The sequence below is a fragment of the Salmo salar genome, chromosome 15, assembly GCF_965601325.2.
Source record: "Salmo salar chromosome 15, fSalSal1, whole genome shotgun sequence".
NCBI classification, from domain to species: Eukaryota; Metazoa; Chordata; class Actinopteri; order Salmoniformes; family Salmonidae; genus Salmo; species Salmo salar.
Window position 1 is genome coordinate 97463715 of NC_138305.1, and position 20741 is coordinate 97484455.

Genomic DNA, 20741 nt, shown 5'->3' on the forward strand with positions numbered 1-20741 from the left:
GAAACACACCTGCCATGTAATATATTGCATGGAGACTCCCGGCAGCATGTCCAATGAGCATCTCTGATGCTGACATATGGTGAGAGAGAATTAAGTCAAGATATTCGTAGGCCCACTTTGACCATGGATCAGAAACTCACCTTCAATCAACTGCAAAGATAGGTTTTTGCTACATGAGGTACAAAAGTTTGTAATAAAATACACAATATGCCTACAAATGATAGCAACCGCATATGGATAAAAAATATATATATGTTAAAAAATGTGTTTTTATTTATTTAAGAACTGGTTATGTTATTGTAAGAATCAAAGGCATGTCCAGGAACAGAATTGCATTTGAAATGGTAAATGTAGGTAGGTTTAAGCCTATACTACGCCGGAAAGTGCATATATACATAGGTGTAGGTTTACTAATCCATCATTTAATCCTATTGAAATTCAATTACTATCCTCGAACATGTACTCGCGAGATTACATTGAAGCTATGGACATCAAAACTATTTTTGTTATGTACATAATTCTGATATAAAAAGGTAATAATGCATTCGACATGAGTAACACTCACATGCAGACGGATCATAAGCTCCGAAGTAACCGCTTGGAAGTCCCTCAAATTTGTAGGATGTCCTACAAAGGGTCTAGGTCCTACAGGGCGCACAATGGAAGAGAAGTGACCGACAGTTCACCGCACTCTCGGGTCACCACTGAGAGCAACAAAAGAGCAACACATTCAGAGGTGCCTTTCTACCGGCCCCTCAAGTAGAAAAACACACAAAGAAAGTCCAGAGCCCTGACGAGGCCACGCAAGGACCGGGGACGACCTACCAGGGCACACACAGAAGGTACAAGTATAGAGACCCAGTCAGATCACCGGGGGTTGCAAAGGTCGGCCATCCCGGCTGAAACGGACCTAATGGGACAGAAAATGTGCCCTCCGACTGAACTCGGCCTTCTCGCGGTTGATCCCAAACTTCAGTAAAGTACCTTTTCAGCCTCGCTACATGGAGGCGACAGGATCTAGAAAGAGATTGGAGGGATGGTGAGACTTTGGTGAAGCTACACATTCATTTATATCAATTGTCCAGGCAGCTATATAAAGGCTACCGGAATTCTGCATGTTTTAGGGATTTACAGGCGTTCCAACTGCCATTCCAAAGTCATGTCTAAGTCACGGTGTTAAGTTTCCTTTTTGGCCCTGATAGTTTTATTTCGTAAAATTACTAGTTAGCGATTTGGGTTTATTTCTGAGAGAGGCTGTTGCCAAATTAATATATTCAGGCCCAAATAATTCTTTACTCTGCGGCGCTAAGATTGATGGTTTAGAATACCTCTCCCCTTTGTGCTCTTTGCCCCCCCACCTAGCAAGCCGTTTTAACATTTCTATTCAAGTCACACAGTTTAAATAATCTATCAAACTATTGCGCTCTTTTCAAACATTGCATGTTTTTGCACAACATTTTGAGCAGAATAAGAAAAACAATGAAATTCGTTTAGGAGAACTGTTAATTGGACGTCCTGTTTCGTGGCTAGGGCCTACATAAGATCAAAGGCGCAATATGACTATGCTATGTATTATTACAGTTGCATGGTGACAACACGTCCACAACATTGCCATAGGCCTATAGAACCCCCCCCCCACGATGCTTGAGCAGTATAGGCTATACTTACCAAGAGCAGAGGTGACGATGACGTTGCCTCAAGCGCCACTTTTTAAAAGCATATTCTTCACTTTGACGGGGGAGGTATCAGGGCGCAACAAACATAGACTATTATACGAATGACAATTTGGTAAACATCTCAAACTTACAACTAACATTCCATTGTATATAGGGTCCAAATGATTGCATATTGAGAAGGCCTACGTGCATGCATATAAAACACTATTATCCAAACTATTGTTTTATACAAGGTCATCTTCATCATCTGGATGCATATTTTTAAGAGCCAACAGGTCTTGCTGGTAGATATAATCCGAATACAATATTTTGGAGGCTATATTCTCATGTATAGTCCACGATATAGTCCTTCAAGGCCTTAGACCTTCCAGAATCAACCTGCAATTGGGGCAAAACAATAAATAAATAGGAACCCATATACCATCAACACAACTGATTATCTGTCATATTTTGGCAATATGAAATTGATTTCCGAAAGGTATGTGCAGAGCTATATGTTCAGTAATGAGCAGGAAGCAGGGCTCCAGCCAGTCACTATAATCTGAGGTGGCATGGTTGAGGGCCTGGTTGAATGGCTTGCCAAGTTAATTGAATGTCCTTGAGACTAATGAGCTACATGGAGGATAATATGATGCATGCAGCCAGGCTATAACCCTTTATTTGGAGTAGAATTATGGATTATTATTGGATTAGGGGGGAATATGAACGGTGGATCTGTATACGCGTGCCTACCTCGAGAACGATTCTAAAGGAACATTTGAAATCGTCAGTATCATGTTTTGCATAGGCTAAACAATTTAAAACTAAACATTGCCAAACAAATAATGCATTGTTAGGCTGAACCATCAATAAAGAACTTGGTAAATTGTGACTATACTATTTTTATATAACGGCCACCACATCAATAGCCACAGTCACCAAAACAATAGGCACTCTGTTGGCCATGAATGAATCGACCCATACGTGCATAAAACTAGTACACTCACTGTTTTATTGACCAATATGATTATCACAAATACACTAAACTCTGTGTATTGCATTTCACAATAATCTGCTAAACACAGCACAAACTAGATTGTAATTAAAAATCCTGTCTTTGAAAGCAAGGAGCTAATTCACCTTGTTATAATCCTAAACATATGCGTTCAAGATCAATGTTCCATCGGTACGTTCCAGCATTTTTACCAAAAATAACTATGATTGCCTAATAATGATATTCTTCCAGTGTTGAGCTTGAAATAAATAGATTGTGCATTTCAACTTGGGCCGTAGGGCAAACAAATGGCTCACAATAACATTTAGATAAAATGTACATTATTTTCCTTCATTCAAAACATTTTTCTGATAAAAAAGCATCATCTTGATCCAGCATTAAATAACTTAAACCCTGTGTCACGTAAAAATAACCCATCAGTATTCGTATAAATCCATGCTATATAACATGCATTTTATATAACTTTGGATTTAAATGAAACCGCACAAATACCTACGAAAACAAAATATATAATATACTATAAATAATTAGTCATTCTCTATCCCCCTTCTTGAAGTGGTTTTCTCTTCGCCTTATAACCTTGTAATATCCTCGCCATCCTCTACTCCGGACAGTTCATCGGGAGTAATGCTACCAGTGGCCGAGGAACTGGCGACAACGCCGGCTGATGAGGTTGTGTTGGACCCGGAGGATATGCCCGTGGTGGAGGATCTCACTTTGGTGTTAGGAAGCCTATGGTCTTTTTTCCACTTCATCCTGCGGTTCTGAAACCAAATCTTGATTTGTCGTTCGGAGAGAACCAAGGTATGGGCTATCTCGATGCGCCTCCGCCGAGTTAAATAGCGATTATAGTGGAATTCCTTCTCCAATTCTAAGACCTGCTGTCGAGTGTAAGCTGTCCTAGACCGCTTGGAATCCGGTCCATTGTAATTCGGGTTCGCTGTAAAGGGGGAGAAGAAAAGAGAGAGAGAGAGAGAGAGAGAGAGAGAGAGAGAGAGAGAGAGAGAGAGAGAGAAGAGAGAAAGAAAGAAAGAAAGAAAGAAAGAAAGAAAGAAAGAAAGAAAGAAAGAAAGAAAGAAAGAAAGAAAGAAAGAAAGAAAGACAAGGAGGGAAGGAGGGAAGGAGGGAAGGAGGGAAAGAGGGAAGGGTAAACAATAGTGTCCTCAACTGAGACATATGATGGGCAGGGCAGAAGGAATGGCTAGATATGCTAGTTATGGTATTAGAAATCATAGAAATGGGAAGTTAAGAACTTGTCTATTTCTCCATAATGAGGGGACACTCATATCCAAGTATGCACTAAATTATTAATGCAAGATTCCAAATCGCAGTCTTTTTTCTGTTCTTCTCTCCCCATCTTCTCTCCATCCCGCACATACATAACAGCAGAAGCCACATGGTGATACGGCTGCCCAGAGTATACCTCTGCTATAAAATTTATGGCGGGTGTAATTACCGACGCCGAGTCGTAAATCCGACTCAATTGTGCCATTTCAAAGGCTTCTCCCCTATCTTAGCAGGGGCTGGGATGGAGATGGGAGTCAAGAGGCACTGATAAAGGGAGGGAAAGGAAGAGAAAGGAGTAGGAGAGTGCAGAGAGAGAGAACAGACCATCACAGACAAGTTGCCTACCGGTGCTGACGTGAATTTTCTTCATCCATGGGTATACCACGGGCTGCTTGGAGGAGGCTGAGCTGTTTGGGTGCTCCGGTGTAGCTTGGTTGCAGGCGGAGGATGCAGCTGGTGGAGTGGAGGGGGACATGGGTAACTGTGGGGTCTCACATGAGGCTGGCTGCCCTTTCCCTGCAAGCAGGTGCGCAGAATGGGGTAGTCCATGTCCCCTTTGCGTGTCAGGTTCAGGGATGCTTGCACAATTATATTGGCGCTCTTGGTAGCTCGCCCGCGGAGGGTATAACTCCTGATGGTGATGCTGGTAGCCAGAGCCAGGGTTCCTGGCGCGGCTGTAATATTCGGGGCTGTGCTCGGGGATGTAGCTGTTTTGTGAATATTCCTCGCATGGAGGAAATTTCGGATCAATGTAGGTAGAGTCCATCAAATACGAGCTCATGATCATTAATTTCTGCAGTGGAAATTTATTTTTCTAGCTTTGTCGTTTTTCTGCTCCATATAGCCCTCCTACTTGCGAGCAGCCCTGTAAAGTTAGTTTTACCACGTGACCCCACGGCCCAATGGCAGAGTCAGAGCTAGTCCCCGGATAAGGAACCAAAGGTTTTGAAACATACCTTCGGTCGCCATTGTGTGCGTAATCTCTCTCTCTCTCTCTCTCTCTCTCTCTCTCTCTAAATTCAATTCAATTTCTCTCTCCTTCAATTCAATTTTAATTTCTCTCTCTCTCTCCCACTCCCTTGTTGTGTTACCAAGGCCATTGATATTGCAGCAAAAATTGCAACACAAACACTTCTTATGTGAATTACACAGTGTCGTTATTGTTCTATTATTATAATCATTTTTTCAGAGGTAGAAATAGCCTGTTAATAGTAATAATAATAACCAATAAGACAGTAGAATGACTAGGCCTGCCTAAATCACAGAAAGTTGGCCTGTGGCCCACTCTAAGAATATTCTGATGCTGCCTTCTCAAATATAAAATAATCCAACACGAAATGTTGGCCAAATCCTAAATCGATTTTTTTTTAAAAACAAGCGTAAAATTCGCTTTCACATAGCAGTTCGAATTATGCATTTTTTTTTAAACTAGCTTGGCTCATATTGAGCTTGGCTCATATGAGAAGAATGTGGACACCAAATGGGCACCGTATCAGTGAAGTAACCACACAATAAGTATTTTGCTTTGCATTTGAGAACTTTCAAAACTGTGGCAATACTTTACTTCGTAAATATTCTGAAAGACTTTTCAAACATAGCATTCCAAATACTTTTCAAATGCATTAATACTTGTCAAATGCATTAATACTTTTCAAATGAACTAATACTTTTCAAATGCATTCATAGTTGTCAAATAGGCCTACTTTGCTATCTTGTGCAATGGACACAAGGGAAGGCAAATATTCTTTAACGATGGTATATCTCTAATGTTTATATCACTGTCATTATTGGATATTGCATTGAGGTCTCTGTCTCTCTCTTCATGTTTAGAGACGTATGCATTTGAATACAAATCTTTATAAGGCTGCAATGTTGATGAAAACAACTTTACGTGCCATGAAAGGACTCGTAGGGCCGTTTTGTCCAATCGTAAGTTTATCTCCATCAAAACTAGTGGTTGTCTAAGTGCACGTGTACGGTTATTCATTTGATGTTAGACCTAGATGGGGGAGTAAGTCCATTACAAACTCTATCCACTGTTGTGTTCGGCACAGTAAATCATTGCAGATAAGCTGTCAATGATGTCTGGTAAACTATCCGTTGCCACAGACGCGTTACAGGTACTATTATACTGTCATTAACTGCTGGCTAAGTTTGTCAGTGGCTGTCATTCCATGCCTTCAATTATGCACGACACCACAAACCACAGGACAGTAGACCTACATAATCAATGGGACCTTTGTGAGTCAATGGAGTTAATAATGATCATATTCAATATTGAAATAAAATAAATATATTATACATGCAGGGCCTAGTACATACTAGGGATGGATTATAATACGATTATATTAACACGGGTTATAATACGTTTTATATGAGCAGGTGAAAATGACATAACAGGGAAGATGTTTATGGTTTGTTTATGTGTAGACCGCGCCCGCCATTTCAATTACTTTTGGCAGCGATGTTTGAGGCGTTTTATAGGGCTATAAAACGCAGTAAATCAGTCCGCTTTAAACGATGGCTGGTTTTTAACATGTTTACTGGTACGGGCCGACTACTCGTAGTAGCCCTTTGCTTCCAGATAGCCTACTGTACCCAATATAGACCTATGGACGTCCTGACAATGCCTAGGCTACTTATGTGGAGGTTGAACAGATACTGTGTATGCTGTGTATGCTGCACACAGACTTATTCGTGCCCTATTATTCCAGCTAACACTGCATGCAGCTATAACCTACTGGATAGAGGCGAGGGTTGACCAGGCGATTATCTTGACATACGTGGGATTTCAGTAGCCCATGTATTCCTGTAGAGACGTACTTGCGATTGTTATCTATTAACACAAATTCGGTTCTACAGGGTACATATAGACAACTAATGAGTCTTTTCCATTGCAGCCTGAGAAGAAGAGCTCCAACTGGAAGAATTCGGTTAGGTGAAAACCTCTCTCTCTCTCTCCTCTATCGCTCTCACACACGTACACGTACAAGCACACACACACGAATAGAGTCTCCTGCCTAATATGTTTTTCTCTATCAGATTCAATCAAAACCCTGCCTTTGAGGTAACTTCTCTAAACTATGATTATTCAGGCAAAACACGTGCACTTCGGGTAAAAAGCGAGCGACCGCGTGACAGCACAGATGAAATATACGTTTATTTTGTCCCCAACGATTTCTTGTGCTCGCCTGCCTCGCCATTACCATACTGACCGCTCCGTAACCTCTCTTCCTGCCACTCTAGAAGTTAATGAGAAGACTGAGATGAAAAATGTTATATCTTGCATGGTGGGAGTGTGACATGTTTCAATAATCCAGAGGGGCAAACATAGGTTACTGAAATCGTGAATATATTTAATATATAGAGTCTTGAAATAGAATCCAATACAATGTTTTATTTTTAAGTAATCAAAACAATAACATGTTTACGTAACTTGATAAAATGGTATACCTAGAATAGAATAGAAAATAATCGAAAAGGTGTAGGTAGGCCTACACAAGACGTCAGCTACCTTGTAACCATGAGACCAGAGAAGAAGAAAACATACTCAAAATGTAAAGGACACTTTCGTTCTCATCTTACGTTAGCATCTGCAAATCTCCGCATATTATTATAATTTTTGCACACACCCTCCCACCCGCCCAAGCCTTCACAGGCCCCGTGCACGCCCCCAGCTCCCCTCTCACCCCATCTCCAGTGTTGTGGACGCATTTTAATATTCCTTAGACAGCCTGACCTGCGTTTCAACCCTCGCGTTTGACTACTTCCAATAGTTCACTGCCAAGGATTATTGATGGGCGAAAATAAATAAATAATTTCTCCCCACAAATGGCTTTCAGATCTCTCACCTCGTTCAATATCTAGTTATAATGTAGAACTACAGAAAAACGAGGGCCTTAGGCGAACTCATTTGATGTTCCATTTGTTCATGGAAAAAAATGGTTAACATTTGCTTTTCTGTTACATGAAAACCTTTCAGCATGTTCTCTTTCACACGCATAGGCTATGCATATCTGTAACACACGATATGAATGCAACACATATCTGTAGGCTACAATATTGATGTTAGGATGAGAAAAGATTCGTTGTTCTTTCACTGAATGGTGGTTTTTATTTTTATTTATTTAACCAGACAAGTCAGTTAATTAAGAACAAACTATTATTTACAATGACGGCCTACCCTGTCCAAACCCGGATGACGCTGGGCCAATTGTGCGAACCAGTTGCGCCACTCGCTGCGCCACTCGGGAGCCCAATAGAGTTTTTGAATAGATATCTTTCAGAATATTAGAATAAATTAACCACAGTGTGCATGGTGAGGCCAAACTGAGTAAAATGCAATGTTTAATAATAAACTCATTGCACAATGGAATTTGTGTGCACAGGTCTAGGCTTCGGTGAAACCAACTTCTTATTATGAGAGCAAATAGCTTCATAGCCATTATCAGGGAACACTGCCCTCTGTGTTGGCTGTGCGCACGGGAAAGGACAGGGCAAGTAGCCTATTTGTGTACAAAATAATAAACAACTTACTGATACATAAATGCTCCCCTTCATTCCGCCTCGGTCCTCGATTGTTGTCTGCAAAATGTAAAAAATATATCAAATTAGATGATCAGTGGGAAAACCAATAAAGTTAAAATGCTTAAAAGTATATATTATTCCCACCCCAAATTATTCGGAATGGTTTTAATAAAAGCTCTAAAATAGAATAGCCTATGATGCCATGAAAAACCACATACGGTATTGGTAATGGAGGGCCAGGATAGCCTGCAGTATTTTCGAATTTCATAAACCACAAAATGATCGTTATTAGAGAATTATCTGATAAATTAGCTAAATACTTGTTAATTTGTCATCGAAAATCAATTGACAAACATCAAGTCATACGACACAAATCCCCCATTTCTAACGACATCACTCTTTTCCCTGAAATTCCAAATGTATTTTGAAAATACAAACCACATTTAACTTTCCCCATTAAGGAACAATGTTCATGCCCTTGAATTTGGGGACCCTATTAGATTTTTTTATTCAATTCAGTCTGGTACAATCCAAGATGGCGTAGCAGTCAGACGTCTTTTGTCCTCGTCTTGTCGTGTCCCTGTATATATCTTTTTATATATTTTTCTTCGCATATCTTTTTTATATTTTTTCTAAACCTCAACTTCAAAACACTCTCCTTCATCCCACCTCACCCAATGTGGTGTGGATCTGTTTTTTCTAAAGTATTTCTATTCACCTCGAATCCGGAATCCCCCAACAGAAGCTAGCCAGCTCACCAGCTACTAGCTAGTAGTCAGCTAACCACTGCTAGCGGTCATCATCTAACCTTTAGCTCAGAAAGCTCTCACAGGTTTGTACAATGCGACTCAAACCAGAGTATACTGGACCTATTTTCTCTCCATATCCCCGGATTCATACCGCAAGCTCTGGACATTTTCACCTGGATCATCGCAGCTAGCTAGCTGCTATCCGAGTGTCTACTGGCTAACGTCGGTCCCGGAGCAAGCTCCAATTAGCCTGGAGCTAGCCCATGCTAGGCCCTTTCTCCCGGCTAGCTAAAGAGGCCCATCAGCCACTCCTGGGCTACAATACCCGGACCAATTCTACTGCCAGTACGGGGCACGGAACCCCGCCGATCCTGCATGACTACACTACGAAGTAATCTGCTCGAGGGGGTACTCAACTGGCCTCTACATCGCGACGTCCCCTGAATGCCCATCCGCTAGCCACGGCCTGCTAGCTGCTAGCTGCGGCCCACTAGCTGTCTAGAGCATATTGGACTGTTAGCTGTATAGATCCATCGGCCAATTTCTTGGGCCACTATACCTATTTTTCCAATTGGACTTGGACCCTTCTGCTACTCGGAACCCTACTAATCCATCACGACTGGTCTATCGACGTCACCGCACGTGGAGGCTAAAACAGACTTTCCTCCGTCAAGACGTCCCTCTAAGACCCTTCTGCTAGCTTGCTAGCCCCGGCCTGCTAGCTGTCTGAATCTCCAGCCAGCCCAACCACTCACTGGATCCCTATTGATCTCCCGGCTACGCATGCCTCTCCCTAATATCAATATGCCTTGTCCATTACTGTCCTGGTTAGTGAATATTGTCTTATTTCACTGTAGAGCCTCTAGCCCTGCTCAATATGCCTTAACCTACCATTTAGTTCCACCTCCCACATGTGCGGTGACATCACCAGGTTTAAACGTCTCTAGAGACAATGTCTCTCTCATCATTACTCAATGCCTAGATCTACCTCCAATGTTCTCACATCCTACCATACCTCTGTCTGTACATTATGCCTTGAATCTATGCTATCGTGCCCAGAAACCTGCTCCTTTACCTCTCTGTTCTGAACGCACTAGACGACCAGTCCTGATATCCTTTAGCCGTACCCTCATCCTACTCCTCCTCTGTTCCTCTGGTGATGTAGAGGTTAATTCAGGCCCTGCAGTGCCTAGCTCCACTCCTACTCCCCAGGTGCTCTCATTTGTTGACTTCTGTAACCATAAAAGCCTTGGTTTCATGCATGTTAACATTAGAAGCCTCCTACCTAAGTTTGTTTTATTCACTGCTTTAGCACACTCTGCCAACCCGGATGTCCTAGCCGTGTCTGAATCCTGGCTTAGGAAGTCCACCCAAAACCCTGACATTTCCATCCCTAACTATAACATTTTCCGACAAGACAGAACTGCCAAAGGGGGCGATGTTGCAATCTACTGCATAGATAGCCTGCAGAGTTCTGTCTTACTATCCAGGTCTGTACCCAAACAATTCGAACTTCTACTTTTAAAAATCCATCTTTCCAGCAACAAGTCTCTCACCGTTGCCTTTTGCTATAGACCACCCTCTGCCCCCAGCTGTGCCCTGGACACCATATGTGAATTGATTGCCCCCCATCTATCTTCAGAGCTCGTGCTGCTAGGTGACCTAAACTGTGACATGCTTAACACCCCGGCCATCCTACAATCTAAACTTGATGCCGTCAATCTCACACAAATTACCAATGAACCCACCAGGTACAACCCCAAATCCGTAAACACGGGCACCCTCATAGATATCATCCTAACCAACTTGCCCTCCAAATACACCTCTGCTGTTTTCAACCAAGATCTCAGCGATCACTGCCTCATTGCCTGCATCCGTAATGGGTCTACGGTCAAACGACCACCCCTCATCACTGTCAAACGCTCCCTAAAACACTTCAGCGAGCAGGCTTTTCTAATCGACCTGGCCCGGGTATCCTGGAAAGATATTGATCTCATCCCGTCAGTAGAGGATGCCTGGTTATTCTTTAAAAGTGCCTTCCTCAACATCTTAAATAAGCATGCCCCATTCTAAAAATGTAGAACCAGGAACAGATATAGCCCTTGGTTCTCTCCAGACCTGACTGCCCTTGACCAGCACAAAAAACATCCTGTGGCGTTCTGCATTAGCATGGAACAGTCCCCACGATATGCAACTTTTCAGGGAAGTTAGGAACAAATATACACAGGCAGTTAGGAAAGCTAAGGCTAGCTTTTTCAAACAGAAATTTGCATCCTGTAGCAAGAACTCAAAAAGTTTCTGGGACACTGTAAAGTCCATGGAAAATAAGAGCACCTCCTCCCATCTGCCCACTGCACTGAGGCTAGGAAACACTGTCACAACCGATAAATCCACTATAATTGAGAATTTCAATAAGCATTTTTCTATGGCTGGCCATGCTTTCCACCTGGCTACCCCTACCCCGGTCAACAGCCCTCCACCCCCCACAGCAACTCGCCCAAGCCTCCCCCACTTCTCCTTCACCCAAATCCAGATAGCTGATGTTCTGAAAGTGCTGCAAAATCTGGACCCCTACAAATCAGCCGGGCTAGACAATCTGGACCTTCTCTTTCTAAAATGATCAGCCGAAATTGTTGCAACCCCTATTACTAGCCTGTTCAACCTCTCTTTCGTATCGTCTGAGATTCCCATAGATTGGAAAGCTGCCGAGGTCATCCCCCTCTTCAAAGGGGGAGACACTCTAGACCCAAACTGCTACAGACCTATATCTATTCTACCCTGCCTTTCTAAGGTCTTCGAAAGCCACATTAACAGACAGATTACTGACCATTTCGAATCCCATCGTACCTTCTCCGCTATGCAATCTGGTTTCAGAGCTGGTCATGCGTGCACCTCAACCCCGCTCAAGGTCCTAAACGATATCATAACCGCCATCGATAAGAGACATTACTGTGCAGCCGTATTCATCGACCTGGCTAAGGCTTTCGACTCTGTCAATCACAACATTCTTATTGGCAGACTCAACAACCTTTGTTTCTCAAATGATTGCCTCGCCTGGTTCACCAAGTACTTCTCTGATAGAGTTCAGTGTGTCAAATTGGAGGGTCTGTTGTCCGGACCTCTGGCAGTCTCTATGGGGGTGCCACAGGGTTCAATTCTCGGGCCAACTCTCTTCTCTGTCTACATCAATGATGTCGCTCTTGCTGCTGGTGATTCTTTGATCCACCTCTACGCAGTCGACACCATTCTGTATACTTCTGGCCCTTCTTTGGACACTGTGTTAACAACCCTCCAGACGAGCTTCAATGCCATACAACTCTCCTTCCGTGGCCTCCAACTGCTCCTAAATACAAGTAAAACTAAATGCATGCTTTTCAACCGATCACTGCCCGCACCTGCTCGCCCGTCCAGCATCACTACTCTGGACGGCTCTGACTTAGAATATGTGGACAACTACAAATACTTAGGTGTCTGGTTAGACTGTAAACTCTCCTTCCAGACTCACATTAAACATCTCCAATCCAAAATTAAATCTAGAATCGGCTTCCTATTTCGCAACAAAGCATCCTTCACTCATGCTGCCAAACATACCCTCGTAAAACTGACCATCCTACCGATCCTCGACATTGGCGATGTCATTTACAAAATAGCCTCCAACACTCTACTCAACAAATTGGATGCAGTCTATCACAGTGCCATCCATTTTGTCACCAAAGCCCCATATACTACCCACCACTGCGACCTGTACGCTCTGTACGCTCACAGATCACTGCACCTGTAGATAATCCATCTGTAAATAGCCCATCCAATCTACCTCATCCCCATACTGTATTCATTTATTTATCTTGCTCCTTTGCACCCCAGTATCTCTACTTGCACATTCATCTTCTGCACATTTTACCATTCCAGTGTTTAATTGCTATATTGTAATTACTTCGCCACTATGGCCTATTTACCTTCCTTATCCTACCTCATTTGCACATGCTGTATATAGACTTTTCTACTGTATTATTGATTGTATGTTTTGTTTATTCCATGTGTAACTCTGTTGTTGTATGTGTCGAACTGCTTTGCTTTATCTTGGCCAGGTCGCAGTTGCAAATGAGAACTTGTTCTCAACTAGCCTACCTGGTTAAATAAAGGTGAAATAAAAATAAATGAATAAAAATGAGAACGGTAGCCCCTATCTGCAAAAGCAGGGTGTCTGCGGAAAGCTTCGTGTCTTGGCAATTGATCGGTGCCTTAAAATCTTTGGTGTGATTTACTGCCATATATGGGCATATGAATGTATAAGGGCAGGCCGAGCCGATTACCTAATTTCAAGATGGCTGCTACCTACATTCCTATTAACGTTGTGAAGCGTAAACAAAATAAACACGAAACACGTCGATACACACCGGAAGCCAGGACTCCACAGATCATGAGGATGTCTTATTTGTCTGCCTGTGACCTACGGTTATTGATCACCAACCCCGAGAGTCAAAATGTTATTTAACACAACGTTTTCACCAAACATCTTACAAGGTAAGCTTTGATTTGGTCTGTGTTTGAGCTATAGATACATGGGGAGGTATGAAATGAATCCTTAGGTTGGTAGGAACAAATCTAGCCTATTGCCAATGTTATCTGATGATGTATGACTTAATGGAAACATTGAATGTCCACAGAGTGACTATATCTTTGCGCATGAAAAATATGACGTTGCCTGCTTACGTGCGGTAGCCATCCATTACTCATGGGATTGGCTACTATGGCACGTTGACAGTCTTGTAACCAATGGGATATGCAGGTGACCTGGGTGGGACAAAGCAAGGCCTAGAACCTTTTATGCGTAATGCGAACTATCGCTATCTGGGTCAGAAACGAGAAGCATCGAGCACGTTACAATACATTGTAAACAGATTTCATCGCTTTAAGATGAAAGATGGCTTTCTCAAAGGGGGAAAAAGGTAAAAACGAAGAGTATCGAACAGGAAGCTAAAAAGAAGGCAGCTATGAATAAGTATACCGACATAGAAGCTTTGAATAAAATACTGGTCAGACTCGGATAAGGGAAGCGATTTGGATAAAGAGGATTTCGACTCGGCCGATGAGGTCTACCTTCTAGAAGGATTGGATCCACTTTTAGATCTGTTAGTACATTCTTTTCATGAATTTGTATAGCTAATTTACTATATGTATTTCGTTTTTTATAAGTTGTCTGCTTTTTGTGTTTACATAGGCCTATGTAACAAGTCATTTCAATGTTATATAATTCCAAAGTAGTTATTGTCTATTTTTCATATTAGTTCACTGTTTGCTGTTCCTTGTAACTTTGGAGAGGCCACTAAACTCTCATGGCCACTGTTTATTTGTGGTTCTCACCTTTGCCTTTGTGTGTGTGTGCGCTTCACACCTTCTATGTGAGTCACTGTACAGATAAAGTTTACGCTTGGTGTTTTTACTTTACAGTAATGTTGTTTTGTAAATTTAGTCAACTGTAATTCTGTGTGTCTTACAACAGTATATCTCTTTATTTTATTCACCACAGAGTGGAGGATGCAGATGATTTGGATGATGCCGTTTGGAAGCCACCCCTCCCGGTCAAGGTCTTCATCCCCCACTGCTACGTCTATCACCCATCTGATGGTTCTACATCCACTTTTCATAGACTTCTTGAAAAAGAAAATAGTGGCTTGTGGCACCATTCGTACTAACAGAATTGGTTTTCCCAAGACCAAGGTAAATGACATGACAAAGACAGTGGAGAGGGGGACTATACGTTGGATCAGGACTAACAAGTATCTTTTTGTGAAATGGAAGGACACTAGGGAAGTAACCATGCTCACCACACAGCATAAGGCATGCAATAACAACCATGTCTCAAGGAGGGTGAAAAAAGAAAAACGTCTCAATTCCTGTTTCTGTGAAGGACTACAAGGTCAGCATTGGGGGTGTCGACCTATCTGATGCTCTGCTAGGCTACTACCAGGTCCTCCACAAGACCAGGAAGAGGTATTAGACTTTTTTTACCATTTTGTGGGCCTTGCTACAGTAAATTATGTCATTTTGTTCAAGCAGATGGCCAAAGCAGAAGGTCAAGCCCCTCTCTCCCAGTTGCCTTCCGAGAGCAGCTGGTGTTGGAAATGGCTGAATTGGGGGACCAAAGCAACCTCACAACCATCACAAGACACCCCACTCAAGGTGAGCGTAGCGTAGCTATCCAAAAACATGCCAAAAGACAAAATGAAGAACTGCAAGCATTGCGCAAAACACAGGGGGGAAATGCCAGATCTTCTGTCCGAAATGCCAGTTCGCTTTTTTTCCTGGCAAAGAGGGACTGCTTCAAAGACTATGATGACATGCACAAGCTACGGTGAAAGTGAAACCTAATCATCTACACATGGGATGTAAAACGAACACAAATTCCATTTGTAAATAGTTAAGCTTATTTCTAGTTTTGCACCTTTTTTAGTGAAGGACACGTGTGTTACCAAGTTTGTGTTTGATAAGACATTTTATAATTTTTGACATACAGTACCAGTCAAGTTTGGACACACCTACTAATTCCAGGGTTTTTATTTATTTTTACTATTTTCTACATTGTAGAATAATAGTGAAGACATCAACACATTGAAATAGCACATATGGAATCATGTACTAACCAAAAAAAGTGTAACAGTCTTGAAGGAGTTCCCCCATATGCTGAGCACTTGTTGGCTGCTTTTCCTTCACTCTGCAGTCCAACTCATCCCAAACCATCTCAATTGGGTTGAGGTCAGGTGATTGTGGAGGCCAGGTCATCTGATGCAGCACTCCATCTCTCTCCTTGGTCAAATAGCCCTTACATACCCTGGAGGTGTGTTTTGGGTCATTGTCCTGTTGAAAAACAAATTATAGTCCCACTAAGCCCAAACCAGATGGGCTGGCTAGCACTGCAGAATGCTGTGGTAACCATGCTGGTTAAGTGTGCCTTGAATTCTAAATAAATCACTGACAGTGTCACCAGCAAAGCACCCCCACACCATCACACCTCCTCCTCCATGCTTCACGGTGGGAACAACACATGTGGAGATCATCCGTTTACCTATACTGCATCTCACAAAGACACAGCGGTTGGAACAAAAATCTCAAATGTGGACTCATCAGACCAAAGGACAGATTTCCACTGGTCTAATGTCCATTGCTTGTGTTTCTTGGCCCAAGAAAGTTTCTTCTTCTTATTGGTGTGCTTTTAGTAGTGATTTCTTTGCAGCAATTTGACCACGAAGGCCTGATTCACGCTGTCTCCTCTGAACAGTTGATGTTAAAATAAAAAAATAAGGGGGATACCTAGTCAGTTGTACAACAATGCATTCAACTGAAATGTGTCTTCCGCATTTAACCCAAGCCCTCAGAATCAGAGAGAGCACCCGGTGTGTCTGTTACTTGAACTCAGTAAAGCATTTATTTGGGCTGCAATCTGAGGTGCAATTAACTAATGAACTAATCCTCTGCAGCAGAGGTAACTCTGGGTCTTCCTTTCCTATGGTGGTCCTCATGAGAGCCAGTTTCATTATAGTGCTTTATGTTTTTATCATGTTACTACATGATTCCATATGTGTTAGTTCATAGTTGTGATGTCTTCACTATTATTCTACAATGTAGAAAATAGTAAAAATAAAGAAAAACCCTTGAATGAGTAGGTGTGTCCAAACTTTTGACTGGTACTGTACATCTGTTGCTTTTCTATTGGTTTTGTAAACAGGTTATTTCTATGTGGGACCAATACATTGGATTATTATTTTTTATATTTACTTTTTTTTTATTTATGCCTAGGTTAAACGTTCCTGCACTTTGGAGAGGTTTAAAAAACACTTGGATATCCCCTGTATGTCCCCAGACACCACCACATTGTTTGAGAGAGGTTGGTGTTGTAGAAATCTAGTTTTTATAGTGAACAATAACTTTTAGGTTCATCCAGTGTGCAATTACCACATTCGGACACTTTGGAGAGGTGAAAGGACATGTTGAAAGGACACTTGAATGTACCCTGGATACCCCGTAACACCACCACAATGTTTGAGTAGGGTTGATATGGTAGAAATTATATTTTTTATACTGAACAAATAGCATTTAGAGATTGCAAATATGTAATAGCACTGAAATGATCTAATTTACAGACATGCCACTTTGGAGAGGGTTAGGGACACTTGTAAATGTCCCGTGACCACACCTGACACCACTTACTAAAACATCTGCCCATTTCTAGTTGTTAGGTCTATCAATCCCTTTTCTAGTTGTTAGGTCTATCAATCCCTTTTCTAGTTGTTAGGTCTATCAATCCCTTTTCTAGTTGTTAGGTCTATCAAGCCCATTTCTAGTTGTTAGGTCTATCAATCCCATTTCTAGTTGTTAGGTCTATCAATCCCTTTTCTAGTTGTTAGGTCTATCAATCCCTTTTCTAGTTGTTAGGTCTATCAATCCCTTTTCTAGTTGTTAGGTCTATCAATCCCTTTTCTAGTTGTTAGGTCTATCAATCCCTTTTCTAGTTGTTAGGTCTATCAATCCCTTTTCTAGTTGTTAGGTCTATCAATCCCTTTTCTAGTTGTTAGGTCTATCAATCCCTTTTCTAGTTGTTAGGTCTATCAATCCCTTTTCTAGTTGTTAGGTCTATCAATCCCTTTTCTAGTTGTTAGGTCTATCAAGCCCATTTAGTTTCCTGATATTGTTCACATGTTGTGGAAGCCATCTGATGTGTTTCCAGCTCTGGGCATCAATAATTCACTCATAGAATACTTGATGAATGAAAAAAGGAAACCGCACACTGTTCTTGATAGTATCACTGATATTTAATAAGCTTACGTATCGGCCTAACGGCCTTCGTCAGAGCTACTCATAGAATACTTAAAAAATAAATAAACAACGGTTATTTTGTGTGTGTTTGATCTTGTGTATTCTGAACTACGTAACTCCTATCTATCTTCTGATAATTTCCTCATAATCTCCCAGATGTCTTCTTCAGTTTTTGCATGTCAGAATCATGTAATTACACATGAATAGCAGTTACTTTTGGGTATGTCTATTTAGGCGGGAAACAACATTAAAGAGGTTAACCCCCAGCAACAACTGCTCCCCGGGTGCTGATGTCATAGATGTCGATTAAGTCAGCCCCCCACACCTCTCTGACTCAGAGGGGTGGGGTTAAATGCAGAAGACACATTTCAGTTGAATGCATTCAGTTGTACAACTGACTAGGTATCCCTTTCCTTCCCTATTGTTTTTTGCAATCTCATCTCATAAATAAATTAATTTCATAAAGGGAAATTAATATCATCTGAATATATTACAATAAAATAAACCATTCAGTCTACAAACAAATGCATAAACATAAAATGCATAATAGAGTTTTCTGTTCATCTAAAACATATGTTTGGGCTTCTGGAGGTTGGTCCCTCTACCAACAATTAGGCAATGTTCTCATTGCCAGGTAACTCTCACATGATCTATTCTAGACTAGACAGTGGCTTTCTTATTGGATGATTATTTGCCAACCTGTCACGACCTCCGCCAATCTCATCTCATAAAGAAATTAATTTCATAAAGGGAAATTAATATCATCTGAATATATTACAATTTAATAAACCATTCAGTGTACAAACAAATGCATAAGCATAAAAAGCATAATAGAGTTTTCTGTTCATCTAAAAAATATGTTGTTCGGGCGGCGTTCAGCGATTGATGTCACCGGCTTTCTAGCCATCGCCGCTCCATTTTTCTATTATCCATTTGTATTGTCTTGTTTCCATACACACCTGGATATCATTTCCCCAATCAATCTACTTGTATTTAACCCTCTGTTTCCCACCATGTTTTTTGTGTAATTGTTTCATGTTGCTGTGGTGTCTTTTTACGTGCTTTACTTTACATGAAGAGAGAATCAGTCTCTTTCTCATTGACTCTCCTGCGTTTCCTGTGGTACTAGGCCTTCCTTGGTTGGCTCTGCATAACCCCACTATTTCCTGGCAACAGCGGGATCTCACGGGGAGGTCACGAGAGTGCTCAGGGAGGTGTGTAGGGGTTTCTGTTGGTGCTACCACGGTGGAAAGTCCAGACCAGGTCTCCACCGTGCACATCCCCCCAGAATGAGCCAATTTGGCTCTCGCCTTCTGTAAAAAGAAGGCGACTAAATTACCACCTCATCGACGGGGGGATTGTGCAATAAATCTCCTGGCAGACGCTGCGCTTCCCAGGAGTCACGTGTATCCCCTGTCGCAAGCGGAGACGGTGGTTATGGATACATATGTCTCTGAATCCCTGCGTCAGGGGTACATTCGGCCCTCTACTTCACCCGCCTCCTCGAGTTTCTTTTTTGTGAAGAAGGATGGAGGTTTACGCCCGTGCATTGACTATAGAGGTCTCAATCAAATCACGGTGACGTACAGTTACCCGCTACCTCTTATCGCCACAGCGATTGAGTCAATGCATGGGGCGCGCTTCTTCACCAAACTGGATCTCAGGAGTGCGTATAACCTGGTGCGTATCCGGGAGGGAGACGAGTGGAAGACAGCGTTCACTACCACCACAGGGCATTCTGAGTACCTGGTCATGCCGTACGGGTTGATGAATGCTCCATCAGTTTTCCAATCCTTTGTAGACAAGATTTTCAGGGACCTGCACGGGCAGGGTGTAGTGGTGTATATCAATGACATTCTGATTTACTCCGCTACACGCTCCGAGCATGTGTCCTTGGTGCACAAGGTACTTGGACGACTGTTGGAGCATGACCTGTACGTCAAGGCTGAGAAATGCCTGTTCTTTCAGCAGGCCGTCTCCTTCCTACGGTATCGCATTTCCACATCAGGGGTGGAGATGGAGAGTGACCGCATTGCAGCCGTGCGTAATTGGCCGACTCCCACCACGGTAAAGGAGGTGCAGCGATTTTTAGGGTTCGCCAATTACTACCGGAGATTTATCCGGGGTTTTGGCCAGGTTGCTGCACCCATTACCTCACTGCTGAAGGGGGGGTCCTGTAAGGTTGCGGTGGTCGGCTGAGGCGGACAGGGCTTTTGGGCAACTAAGAGCTCTGTTTACTTCGGCACCAGTGCTGGCCCATCCGGATCCCTCTTTGGCATTCATAGTGGAGGTGGACGCGTCCGAGGCTGGGATAGGAGCCATGGTCTCACAGCGCTCGGGCACGCCACCGAAACTCTGCCCCTGTGCTTTCTTCTCGAAGAAGCTCAGCCCAGCGGAGCGTAACTATGATGTGGGGGACCGGGAGTTGTTGGCTGTGCTTAAAGCGTTGAAAGCGTGGAGACATTGGCTTGAGGGGGCTAAACACCCTTTTCTCATCTGGACTGACCACCGCAACCTGGAGTACATCCGGGAAGCGAGGAGACTGAATCCTCGTCAGGCAAGGTGGGCCATGTTCTTTACCCGTTTTGTGTTTACCCTATCCTACAGACCAGGTTCCCAGAATAAGAAGGCAGACGCACTGTCCCGGCTGTATGACACAGAGGAGCGGCCCATGGATCAGACTCCCATACTCCC

At 42.5% G+C, this 20741-nt stretch overlaps 1 protein-coding gene and 1 long non-coding RNA gene across 11 annotated transcripts in view; one reads left to right on the forward strand and one right to left on the reverse strand.

The window, feature by feature from the left end:
* hoxc4ab (homeobox protein HoxC4ab) overlaps positions 1 to 20741 on the reverse strand; it is a 103897-nt gene that overhangs the window by 24221 nt on the left and 58935 nt on the right. For 7 of the 10 annotated variants that reach the window (XR_006759070.2, XM_045695193.2, XM_045695191.2 and 4 more), the window contains one exon: positions 8494 to 8541. The exons of 1 other annotated variant lie outside the window; for it this stretch is intronic. Coding sequence is in view for 2 of the 9 variants with exons in the window: in XM_045695198.2 (XP_045551154.2) it covers positions 3243 to 3610; positions 4303 to 4744 (810 nt within the window). In the remaining 7 variants the exon portion in view is untranslated. 10 annotated transcript variants of the gene reach the window in all.
* On the forward strand, positions 12653 to 18129 carry LOC106572581 (uncharacterized). The gene is made up of 2 exons (XR_001321151.3): positions 12653 to 14365; positions 14764 to 18129. It is a non-coding gene; the product is annotated as an uncharacterized LOC106572581 (long non-coding RNA).